General features: G+C 39.3%; 1 protein-coding gene across 7 annotated transcripts in view; it reads right to left on the bottom strand.

Annotated features, from left to right (window-relative positions):
• The window catches only part of ZBTB20 (zinc finger and BTB domain containing 20), a 503536-nt gene that overhangs the window by 14421 nt on the left and 475469 nt on the right, over window positions 1–13646 (bottom strand). For all 7 annotated transcript variants that reach the window (XM_042031786.1, XM_042031783.1, XM_042031788.1 and 4 more), the window contains one exon: window positions 1–13646. This exon is cut by the window's left edge and continues 14421 nt beyond it. In XM_042031786.1, the coding sequence (XP_041887720.1) occupies window positions 13228–13646 (419 nt within the window). In that variant the 3' untranslated portion in view covers window positions 1–13227.

Genomic DNA, 13646 nt, shown 5'->3' with positions numbered 1-13646 from the left:
TCTAAAAGTACAATCTCTAGTGTGGATAATCTACCTGTTTGGTACCATCCTGTTTGTAAAACCACTTCTTAGCCTAAAAATATAAACTGTAAACTGTATAACATGCAAAATGAATTGAGGTGTTTAAAAAAGCATTAGGAAAAATAAAAGGCAACAAAGAAATTAAATCAAGAAACACATTAAACTAGTATTTATGCTAAATGAATTACTGAACCTTAAAAAGGATTAGCAGGGCAAGTGTGGAATGGGTATGCGGCCATTTAAATGATCTGGTATTCTCAGTCAAGTGAGAACACTCTCTACAAAAATATGTATGATTCAGCATTCAGACAAAGGAAAAGGCAAAGAGCATGGTCAGAAAATGTGGACCACTGAATCAGCACTCTGTTGCAGCAGCTAACTGGAATTAATTTGGGAAATGGCACCTGTTTGGCTTCATGGAACAAAGCCCATCCTTCATGAATAGAACCTGCGTAATTAATATTGAGAGGATAGTCTCCTCCTTCCCTTACAAATGGGTATACACAGACTAAAGAAAAGCCAGACTTAGAAATCACTGCTGGAAGACCATAACTTTTAAACTGCAAGTAGAAAGAAAAAGAATGTGGTAGTGGGCTCCACGTACGTGCAAATGGCAGATGACAGGAGACTGTAAGGAATGCCAGCACTTGATTCCCATTCTTGAAGTTCTCATTTTAGTATCCCAAGCTGTGGCATAGGTAACCCTTTCTTCTCATTCCAAAATAACTTTATTGATTTGCAGTGACACAGATTTGCTCATTCTCAGTGAAAACACAGTTTGTAACTGATGTGGCCATCTTTCATTTCTTCCAGTCTTCACAGTTAGGAGAAACGAGACAAAATGAATACCTCCTTCACAACACCCATCCACTTCATTTTGCACATTTTCATTTAGGAGTGATATGTTATTGACCAAAGGAATGAAGGTCAGATGAATTAGATGTACCTGAATTAGGAAAGCAAACATAAATTTCCATGCTCTCATAAGTTTGCACTCTTACTAATTTTGAATCAAGACTTTCTGCCTGGGCCATCACTTGCAAGGTGAGAATACAGAAATGACATGCAAAGTCATGAGGCTTGGGTGTCAACCAGCTGTTCCTGGGCTATTTGGATCTAGATGTTCACATATCCCTAGTGACATTTTTTCAGCAATTCTGTGGTGACAATTAAAGTCCAGTGGGATTGACCCAAAATTCAGAACCAACAGGAATGTGCTATGAAGGTGGTAAAGGGAGAATTCACCTGGAAAAACTTATTAACTGAAACTAAAACTTTCAGAAGTTGTTTTCATTTGAAAAGGGAGTGATCAAGTGGATAAGTAAGGATCCAATTGGAATATATTAATAGTGGTGGATGGAGGTATTTATTATTGAATTCCTGGCCACATTCTGCATAACTATACAGAGAACAATGTTTCTTCTACCCCACCCTAGTGCAGAGGATAATTTTAGGAAATCTTAAAACGTTAAAGAAACAGGACTTGGAAGGAGTGAAAGACCACTTTCGGCATCTTTCTCCAAGGCAAGGAATGGAAGAGGAAAGTCTGACACACTTTTACAAATGAAATAATAGGAAATCTTAGAAGAGAGCTAATAGGTAACCGTATTTGTCTTGATTAATTGTTCTTCTGATATGAAAGGGTAGCAGGGAACAATCTCTAATTTTTTGTAGAGCCTAATACTGTTTTACCTTTTCTTTAAAAAATTACTTTTCTACATCTTACTACATAGAGATTTAAAAAAAGCCTGAAAAATGCTTGTAAAGACCATAAAGAAGCCAATAATATGAAAAAGCACAATAGAGCTGTAATAATTATTGGTAAATGCTTCAAATAGCTGCAGCAGTTGATTGGGTTGTGAATGATACATGTGAAAAATTATTTTTCTATGATCGTAGGCAGATGCAAAAGTTAAATGATTATACTATGTATATATATTGATATAGAATTGCTATATATATTGTGTACTGTATGTTCTAGCTTTCAGAAATACTGTATTGTAGTGTACTGTACTTAACTAAGCAGACCTAAATAGCAACTTGTCATTTTCCACGAAGTCACTAGGTACTGTTAACAAAAACCAAAAAGTCTATTTTCTCCAGTAAAAGAAATACATACTGTTACAGTCACAGACATTTTGACAATAGAGAGACAATGTACATTTAACCAAAGGAAAATCCCAAACCAAAATAAAAACCTCACCCCAAAATCAACCAGCCAAAACTGTTGCATTATTTTCTTATTCAAAAGGGGAAGGGATATGCCACCAATCTAAGAAGAAGAAGAAGACTATTTACTCACATTTTATGACTGAAAATGAAAGAAAAAAGATATCCCCCTAAATCTTTATTTACCCTTTCTGGAACAAGGAAAATCCCCTAGTCAGGCAAAAGAGTTAAAAGAATAAAATGCTGCTTTCAGGCCCAACATGATACCAAAATAGGCAGCTGTAGGCTATTGAGTTCTGAGCCTAAAATGAGTTCTAGAAATCCTGCAGCTCTTATGGATTACGTACTGAGTAATGTTACTGACCAATTTCTTCTCCTCCTGAATATCTACTGGTCTTCTAGACACACTAACCATGGTCCTGAAAAGATTTTGGCAAAGACCAAGGGAGAGAAAGTTACTTGTTATTTATTAGTGACTGCACATTTGGAACGGATTACTCAGATTACTCGTAAAGATATTCATAATCAACATGTTTCAGAGTACATGAGGTGGGGAAAGAGCTGTTTGACATGATGCTTTGGAAACTAGAGACTCCAGACCTGGAATATTTTAGAGCCTATCGATATATATTATACTGCTAACTATTTAAAGACTTGATAATTTTTGACTGTTCTTTTTAAGGGAGCAAACAGGCAGGTTATTTTGCTTGGATTTTATTCCTTTGTTAGGTAAACATGTTGAAATTGAACTCAACTCAAAAGTTTTGACTGAACTCAAAAGTATTGTTCCAGAGCTGTCATCCCCCATGGATGCCTATGTCTGCTAGTGAAGCCTGCTGCAATGGACTATTTTACTTATTTTGTGGCTGAAAGACCACATAAGGCTCTAAGAGGCACACTTCAGCCCTCCCTTCAGAATGGGTACTCACAAAAATACACTGGACCAAATTTGGGTGCCACATTTTCAGTGAGGGCAAACATTGAATTTGGGCAAACATCCAACTAAGAGCATTTGGCTCATTATGAATATATGTGTGCAAATATAGTGTATGAGTAGTGTACTTACTTTTCATTAGAGTTATGTACCAATGCTCCACAGTTAATGTTGCAATCCTTGTTTCATCTAAACCCTTCCCTGCATCTAAATCATGCATGTCCACACACTCAACTAGCAGCCTGTCTGTAAAGCCAGGAAGGGATAACTGACTCTCTCCCTGCACATGCACACATCCACATGCACACTCAGACATACAGCTGCAATGCACACACACATACACACAGGCCTTATAATTTGATTTTACTCAAAGATCCCATAGGTACCAACAGCCTATGTGACAAATGAAAGTAAAGGACTTAATGAGAACAATTAAAAGAAAGTTGGGCAGTTGGGTGAATGCAATCCTGCTTCTTGAATGCGGTGATCCTCTAATCAAGTATATATTCAACATGAGGGTTGAACTTCTAAGGAGCTTTATAAGGTTTAATGAAGAATATGACAATATCCAGGTGGCAAAAAGAGAAGAAGCAAAGTGAAATAGAAAAGATGCCTATTTAACATACAGATCTCAGAAAGTTATCTGCCTGTTTTGTAGGAACAGGACACTGCAGAACCAGACAGTTGAGCACAGCAATAACTATCTAACTGAGCTCTGCACATTCCTCAAGTACCACCGTGAACTTAGCAAAAAATCACCAACAAGTCAACAGTAGGAAGCGTGAACACTGTAGAAGTCTGCAGTCCTGTCTGGAAAATACCTAAAGCAAGCAATGCTTTGCTACACACTGGTACCAGATTTTTTCCAGCAGGAAAGGCTCCAGTTGGGAACTCATGAAAGCATATGGGCTACTGTAATACCTAAGCCCAATGTGACAGAGAGCATTTATGAGGGATGCTTGAGGTGTGGCTGCATGGCTGTGAAGGAAATGTCACAGCTCAAAGAGGGCTCAAGTGCTAATAAAGTTTGCATGGAGTGAAAACAAGAATACCTCTGTGGGCTGAACTGGATAGAAGTTGTCACACGCGATGGGATATTGGCAGCTCTTTTGTTTGTGTAATGGTATTGTTGCAGCAAAAGGATATTTTTAGAATATGCTTCTCTTAGAAGGAATCACAGCTAAACTATTCAAAGGGGCTATATTTATCTGCAGTGACATGCATGCAATCCCAGGAGTGCCAATAGAGGTTGCACTGACAGAAATTCAGAAGAGGATTTGTCACTTTAAAGTAGCTTTTCACTGGATTTCTCTCTCATGAATTTCACTGGCACTGGAGAGGCTGGAGTCAAATCACACTGCCTTACCCTCATATAATTCATTTAGTTTAGGAAGAGCATTTGCCCTCCCGTGTTTTATGGGGACCTGATGCCAACCAACCCAATCAAAAGTAGATCACTTTGGAAGAGGAACAAACTTGGAGCTGAAACTGAAGGTAAGAAACAGTGGAAAAGCACCATCCAATATGAAGAGACTGCTATGCCTCACTACTGTTCCTTCACTTCTTCCCTTCCCTTTCAAGGAGGAAAACACAACATATTTTGTAAGAAGGGAACGTTTTAGATGAAACTTTGCTACAGATACCAAACATAAGTACACTCCATACTGCTCAGATGCATTTCAGTTTTAAGGCAGCAATTGTCTATGAGGCTGTAGTGTATTCAAGGCTGCAGTGTATTTGCTTCCCAAGGAAGTATCTTAATGTTCTCTGTTTTTGAAAATTAGTTGAGGACAAATGTGTAAATTGGGGCATTAAAATACAGTTATCAAAGTGTTTAGAAGGCTTCACAGAGGGATCTGGAGAAAAGGAGGTTGAAAGGGAACCTCATTGCTCTCTAAAATTACCTGAAAGGAGATTGTAGCCAGGTGGGGATCAGTCTCTTCTCCCAGGTTACAACTGACAGGATGAGAGGAAATGGCCAGAAGTTGTACCAGGGGAGGGTTAGATTAGATATCAGGAAAAATTTCTTCACTAAAAGGGAGGTCAGGCATTGGAACAAGCTGCCCAGGAGAGTGGTGGAATCACTGCTCCTGGAAGTGTTCAAAGCACACGTGGACGTGACACTTGGGAACATGGTTGAGTGGTGGGCTGGGCAGAGCTGCGTTAACAATTGGACTCGATGATCTTAAGCGGTCTGTTCTAACAGTAACAATTCTGTGGTTCTGTGATTGGTTTGCTTACCTCAGTGCTACACTCCCTTTCCTAGGGGAAACATGAAGAGTTTCTTTGGGCACATGTGGCTGTGCACAAAAATCTCAGTTTACTGACTACGGGAAAGTTAGTGAAGTTCACGTAGGTCTGCTGGTGGAAACTAGGATCATGTGTAACATGAAGAATTGTGTTATAGCAGCAGAGTTCTGCTTATCTTGAGTTGGCCTCTTTTATTTCAAAAGGTATTAATGAACAATTCTTGGGGAAATTGGCATTTAAAAACCATGACTTATTTTTCTCCTGAGAGGACTTTGCTAGAATGATGAGTAGAATATATTTGACTCCTTTTATTGAAAAATAAACCTAGAAACACTTTAGTTGAGTTACCAATTGCAGAAAGAATAGTGAATTAAAGCACATTATGGGTTCAATTTACTTTTTAATCTTATTCACAGTACATCAGCCAACTCTGCTTCTCCTATACTTGGACTCTCTCCTTAATGCCCGTGAGTCAAACACTACTGCAGAGGCTAAAATGCAAAAAGATCAGCAACATTGCTAAATACATAATGTAAAAATATCTATTTTAACTTTGCATTTTTTTCACTAGAAACATAATTTTAAAATCAAAATTATCTAACAGTATCCTAGTAATTGTAAACATTAACTCAGAGAGGATATTTATCCAGATACTGGCAGACCTACATAGGGAAATAATCTTTTTGTTCACCAAAATTTCACATTTGTATCACTCTGCTCTTTCCACCTTAGTTACTCCTGATCTATAACAGAGGGGGAGCAGAAATAACAACAATGAATGCATAACATTTTCTCTATTCTTAGAGGCACTAATCTAATTGATTAGTTATCAGCACTGGGAATAATTAGCCGGATATACACTAATACCTAACACATCTTGTTTCTCATTTAAATATTTTCTTAGAAAAACAAAGCAAAGATTCCCCCTTGTGCTGCCTTATGACAATAGAGAGTTAAGTATTCTTATTTTTCAAAAAGGTTGTCTCCCCTGTGGACCAAGTTCCTCTGTTTCATGCTAGAGAAGGCATAACCAACATTTTTTTTTGTCAGTTTGAAGAATATGCACATACCTAAAACTCTCTCCGTATTTCCCAGCTTAGCTGGCTCCTTTGCTCCAGCTGAAATGAACTGGATCACTGAGTAGCTTTAAAGGAAACTAGCTGAGAGCTTATTACTTCTTGCATGACAAATAAGGTAAGCAGCAGCAAGAACACTGACTTGGTGTGGCCAGAACCAGCTCCTGGTGGACGTGTATTCAGCACTAGGCCACCTCCATGCACTTGCCTGTCTTGCTGGCCATGCTGCAGACACTTGGCACTTTCAGCACCTGCCCCTCCACAAGGCCTTTCTACCTGCATTTGGTTTCTGTCAGCAGGACTGTCAAGGGCTGGGAAAGGTGTTTATTGCATTTACAAACTCAAGACTCCAGACTTAATCTGTAGTTTCCCTCATAAGCCTTTCTTCAACAGAACTGTGATTGCGTAGGGGCCAGATGAAGACAAACCTCCCGGGAGCAGAGGAGGCTCAAAACCTCTCAAGGCCAAGTTCTTATCACATTATACCTCCTTCACGAATTTTCACAGCCAGCATAAAAACAAATTAGGGAACATGAAAGGCAGCTATTTTGCTTGAGGCTGATCAGATACTGCTTCAGTTAGGTTACCTGCTGACTCATTTCTATCATGTTTATTCTAATGGCTCAGAGGAGCTGGATGCTGAATTGAAAGGGTTGATTACCAAGGCCTAGTTGATTCTTGGCAGAACAACCACCAGATGCTAATTTGATATTATCACAGAATTATAGAATGGTTTGGGTTGTAAGGGTTTTTAAAGTTCATCTAGTTCTAACCCCCCTGCCATGCGCAGGGGACCTTCCACTAGACCACGTCACTCAGAGCCCCATCCAGCCTGGTCTTCAACACCTACAGTCCACACCTTCTCTGGGCAACCTGTTCCAGTGTCTCACCACCCTTATAGTAAAGAATTTTTTCCTAATATCTAATCTAAACCTATACTCCATCAGCTTAAGGCCATTCCCCTCAGTCCTATCACTACATGTCCTTGTGAAAAGTCCCTCTCCAGCCTTCTTGTCAGGTTCTGGACGGTCTGCCTGGACCCTTCTCTCTTCCAGGTTGATGCTATTTTTTCCTTTTGAGTGGCAAGTCATTTTCAGCAGTGAGAGCGGGAGGATTTCCTTACCATAGGACTGTCAGGAGGGTCAAAGATCTAGGCATACTGAAGGTCTGATTATGTTTGAAATGGTTTGAGTGGTTCTGATTTTGGACTGGACTCAACACCCCTGCAAAGAGTATGTTTTGTACCTTCTCCCTATGGGATTTGTTTTCATTACTAAGGGAGACAGGAGATGTTGGGATAATACTAATGGTAAGAGACTTGTTCCTTCACCATGTGAGTGATCCAGTGTTAACCAAGTAGCTCAAGGTTGACTGAATTCAGTCAGTGGGGTTGATAAGAAGTGGGGGTGCTGATGGTACGTGGGTGATTACTCTACTCTCCTTTGCAGGAAAAATGAAAGAAGAAAAACGGGTTCCACTTGGCCTCTTCGATCTTAGAGCAAAGGGAAATCTCATTCACTTAGAAAACCAATTAAAATCTTTTCTCCCCTATTACCTTACTGTGAACTTGAGCTGTTTTTGAAGGTTCAGCATGGGCCAAAAGTGGGCCTAGCAGAAGACCGATGGATGTTGAGAAAGTGTCCCCAGAGCAGCTCCTGCAAAACATCTACACCTATTTCCCTTAAGAGACACTATTAATATGGGTTTTCTGAGAGGAGGAACCAGACTGAAATGTTATACTACAATTTACAGACTGGTTACTGTGCTGCTACATTCCCATCATTTACGAGTTGTGCCTGCCAGTCCTCTACAAGAGATCACTGTAGGAGAACCTTGCTAATGCACATGCCCCCCACACACAAATGGACACTCAGCAGCTGTCCTCTCCTTGCTAATCAGCAGACACTGAGCTTGTGGTCCTGCATTCCTTGTGGATTCAGCTTCCCAGAGAGAGGCAGACCTCAGAGAAATGGGCAAGGGAAGTAAAATTCTGGTTCTCTGATTTGTCATTTCTTACAATACAAGAATAAGGGTGTTTCCACAAACAACAACAAAATAAACTTGAAAAGGAATCATTTCAACAATGTGGTAATTAACCTGAGGAATTCACTTCCACAGGACAGCATGGAGGTCACCTAAGAATTAATAAACTAGATCTTTGAAGGACAAGGAGAATTATCTGCCACAATACATGATTTTTATATGGGATAAAAAGGTAAACCCATAAATTATTATGTCTTTAGGTTAGAGGCAAATACATATTTTATTTTTTATTTATATGTATTTTATATGTAGAAATAGCTAATGAGGATTACATAATAAATCTTATTCCTTAGGCTTATTGCTTTGTAATAATCCAACACAGATCTTTCATTTTCATTCAAATCATCTCTAACTGGCCACATAGCACAAACACACTACTGGGCAAGATGGACCACAGGGGAGGTCTGCTCTGGCCAGTCCTACATTTCCAATTCACTTCACCAGCCACATAGCACAAACACAGTACTGGGCAAGATGGACCACAGGGGAGATCTGCTCTGGCCAGTCCTACATTTCCAATTCACTTCACCAGCCTCAGCAGCAGTAAGAGAAGGCACTTACTTCTCATTCACTCTAAGGCTTCCTTTATTGCGCTTTTGCCTTGCAGAGAGGCCCTGACTTGTAAGCTTGAATTCATGTTCTATTTAATACCCATTTCCATTACCAAAGCAATATAAAGAGAGCTTTAGGGAAAGTGAGAATCAAGCTCAAGGAATGCAGGATATTGCATGCTTCAACAAAAGAATGTGTGCTACAGTCTGCATTTTCTCATCTGTATCATTTCATCAGCTGTTTTGAAGGAAGCCTTTCAAGCATACTGAGATAGATTTGCTCAAACACTGTCAGTAGCAGTTTCCAGATCACTGTGACTGCTGTTCTTTCTGCAAAGGCATATTGTAGCAATACATGAAGTTTGAATGCACCGGTAACATTCAGATATTATAGTTATTTCCAAGTAGCAAATAAGTATTTCAAAGATGGAAGGAAGCATTGCTAAAAAGAATCTAACATTTTAAAAGATAAAGGAGATATGTTTGAGCTTCTAAATTCATAGTGACCTGACAAGCACTTTCAGCTACATTTGCAATGATGCTGCAAGTTGCTCCATGTTTTACAAGATCAATTCTGGAAGTCCAACAACGTCAGTTTATATTACAGGCAGTCATTTGTGAAGACCTTGGCCTAATTTCTTTGTCAAGTGTTTTAGAATTCAATCTAGTATGCCTTAGCTTTACTTTAAGAACTATGTTTAGGTTTTTTTAATTGCCACCATTCATTCATTCATTCATTCATTCACAACTTATCTTTGATTCACTTCAAATTTATTAGACCTTATAAAAATTTGCATTTCAAAGATAATGCTTTGATTTAGGGAAGGATGAAAATTGAAGGATTAAAATTTGGATAGTATTTGGATTTTGGTGGATGTAAACCCTGATTCTTATTTCCTGTTTACTGGCATATCTCTTCTGGTGTCAGAAGTATATTCCAGAATATGCTACATCTTGACTACAGTTCACCAGGCTTACAATGGCAAATTAAACAGCTTTTCCCCAGACCTCAGATGACAAATGAACAGCTACATGTTTGTAAGCTGGGTAAAATTCTTCACTAATTCCTCATATGGGAGAATATTCTTTGATACTAAAGATCTCAGAAAAAAACCTCCTTTCCCCAGAGAAGAACCTTCAATCCTTTAGTCTAGGTTCACCTTCCTCATTTTCTTCCACACCCTCATCTCCAGAACCTTTATTTACTGTATAGATTCAGTGTGTCTAAATGGCAGATACCAGTTCTCCCTCTCTGTGTCTTGCGCTTTGTCTTTTCACGTCTTGATTTACATGCCAGCATTGCTTTTACCAGTGTGGTTATTAGAACAATATTTGTTAACTAACTTGTGCTCCTTCTCCAGCCCCCTGAACTACCCAAACAAGCTGGTAACAAAGAAAGATGTTACCATATAAGAGACTCGTTTGCTCTGGCACCCACCTCAAAGTCTCTCTATGCTGCATATTGCAACCAAGAATCTGGGCTTCAGCATTTAGGATCTGCTAAACAATACCTTGCAGGGTACAGAAAGATTCTGAGACTGAACCACCTGTCAGGTTTTTTTCCCCAAATAAATTGTAATGGAACAGGCATAGAACATATGGATGAAGTTACCTGTGTTGAATCACAGACATCTGATAGAGAAGCCGCAGGTGTAAAGAACACGCAAAATTGTATATGGAGATCTACCAAGTCAATACTCAGAAAGTTGTCCAGCATAAAAGAATGTCTCATATGAAATGCTCAGTGTTCACAAGCAAAAGGTTTTGTAAACTTAAGAAAGCTTAATTTAATATAGACACAAGTAAAAGCTAAACTAGCAAGTTTTCTTTTTTTTCTTTTTGCATATTTTTGTTAGGTGCTTCTTCTCTGCCTAAAATATGAAGTCCAGAGTGCAGTTGGTGTAAGTCCTCATATGGATTTCAAGCAAGACAAAGCTAGTGTCAGACACTGATCCAACTGAACTAAGGACCTATGTACTTTGGGAGTTGGCTTTGGGGGAAAAATTCTTACACAGATACACAGAAGACAACTAGGGAGAACACCAGTCCAAACACAATAAAACAAAATACAAAACACCAACATATATACGTAGATCAGGAATCAATCTTTCACACTGATCCTACATTCCTTGCATAGCTTTGTCTATGCAGAGAATGCGGGATGTGGCCCTTCAGTCAGACATTTTCGCAAATGAAGGGAAGATTATTTGCAATGGTAACGTTTTAAGTTGTTTTGGCATCAGCACAAATTCTCAGGGGCAGGATCAGGTTCCCACACAAATATGGAAGCTCTCTAGCGAGCAAGGCAGGGATGAGAGAACAATACAGCAGATTAATTCTTGTCCAGTGACCAAAAAGAAGGGAAATCCTAGTTATTACACACTTCCAAAACTTTCATTACTTTTTCAAAGAAGAAAGACTACAGTTTGTATCATCCCCAAAACCAGGGGAACATTGCTAGAAAAATCTCTTTCTCAAAAGGAACTGTCCTTCAGCAGAAATAAGTTCTGAGATGGAACCAAAAAAGAAACAACAGAAGCTTGGTAAGAGCCAAAAAGAGAACCATGTAATTCAAAAAACAAAGTAGCAGTTCAAATGATACTGCAGGATGCACAAACACTAGTAGATAATCTCACAGATGACTTCACAGAGCCCCTCATCGACCCAGGTAATTCTTGATTCCGTTAGAAAAGAGAGAGAATAATACTAGAAAAGAAAATTAAGAAAACATCCTTCCTCTTTTTTAAAATAAAAATCAAGATCATCTCCCCTCCCCCCCTCTATCTGGAAGCAGGTTAGCTAACCTTAACAGTCTCAATTTAAAATAAAATATATATTTTTATATATATTCATATATATAATAAAAGAGAAGATATTAGTGGCAGTGTATGCAAAACAAAAAAGAAAACAAAGAAAAATTACTTTTAACAATCTCACTTTTTTTGTTTTTTTACACAAATACTGTTGTAAATATATTAAAAAAATCAGCATTCTATCTGGTAAACGTCACTTTTTCCCCTCTATAAAATTTTGAATTAAAAAAGTCCCAACAACTCTTTTTTTTTAAATTATTATTCCCCTCCCCTCCCACCCTCTATTCCTCTTTCTTCCACAAGAATAAATCCTGATGCAACTTTTTTTTTTTTGCAAAGATTGTGGGAACTAACCCTTCTCTTGTACCTAGATCCATAGGTTGCAACCTCTGATATCTTTGATTTTCCTCTGTGTTTCTCTTTGCCTTCTGTGAAAGTCCCTCTTGATTGTGCTGAGGCCCTGTGCTCAGCGAAGACACTGAATAAATTACAAAAAAGCCACCGTTGCTCGTTGTCTGAATCTTCTTGGTTTCTGCTATAAGGTGGTGGTGGTGGTACGAGAAAAGCAGCGGGGAGGGTGCACCAGCCAGCGTGGGATAGAGCAGAATCCAGGTGAGGAACCTCTGATTCTTTTTCCTCACCCTCCAGGGACTCCACACTATCCAAGCCACACTGCCTCGCATTCCCCTCAGCCCTTTTGTGTGTTTGTGGATGCGTGTGTGTGTGAGAAAGCAGACACGTGGTGGAAACCAGCAGGGCCTTGTTTCCTCTGGTTGCTGCTCAACCAGAAGCAAAATATTCCACAGTTCTAACTGGATACTGTGAAGTCCAAAAGCGGTCAGCAATGTGAATCATGTCCATTGAAACACTGCAAGCGGTGTACTTATAACGACAGTAGGCCTTGTAGATTTGTAATATATTTTGTTTTGTTTCTTTTTTTGTAGTGCTCTTCACAAGTGAGAAAAAAGATTTTTTTTTTTTATTATTTTTCTGTCTGTTTTTTTTAAAATTTTTTTGTGGTTTTTTTTTTTTGTCGTTTGCTTTTTGTAGTAAAGAAGGGTTGTATTTAGAGGCCAGTAGCTAGAGATCCAACCAGTGGAGCTCATGAAGCACTACCTGGCCTTAAGGCCACCATCCAAGGGAGGTTGGGAAAATTATTATTCACCCAGCCTCCGGAAATGTAATGTACCAGCAGGCAAAAAACAGTTCTTCATGTAGTACAAAAAACAACAAAACAAAATGAACCCAAAAAAAGGAGGAAAATAAAGGTAAAAATGAAACAAAAATAATTTCTTAAATTCTAGTGCCATAGCTTTTTTTGTTGTTTCTATTTTTGTTGTTCGTAACAAAGAGAGAGAGAGAGATTCTACTTATCCGTCTGACACATGCATCCTCATGTGGTCGTTGAAATGCTCGATTTGGTCAAACTTAGCTGGACAGACAGAGCAGACGTACGTGGTCCCCTCCGTGCAGGCCACCACGCCAGCAGGGACAGCCCTCGCGCCAGTGCCGGTGGCTCCGGGCGTGCCGTTGGTGGCACTGTGCAGAGCCACATGCCTCTCCAGCAGGGTCTTGTGGGAGAACTTCTTCTTGCAGATGTAGCACTCATAGGACTTCTCCCCGCGGTGGAGACGCATGTGCACATTAAGGGAGCTCTTCTGGGTGAAGCGCTTGTTGCAGATACTGCACTGGTAGGCCCTCACGCCAGTGTGTGTCACCATGTGTTTGATTAGGTAATCCTTTAAAGAGAAGGAGCGCCAACAGATGCTGCATTGGTGTGGTTTCTCAC

Source organism: Corvus kubaryi, unplaced genomic scaffold (assembly GCF_017639235.1).
Source record: "Corvus kubaryi isolate FWS band 111438036 unplaced genomic scaffold, C.kubaryi_AGA036_p1.0 37341, whole genome shotgun sequence".
In the NCBI taxonomy this organism is placed as follows: domain Eukaryota; kingdom Metazoa; phylum Chordata; class Aves; order Passeriformes; family Corvidae; genus Corvus; species Corvus kubaryi.
This window is presented reverse-complemented; position numbering and strand designations above follow the sequence as displayed.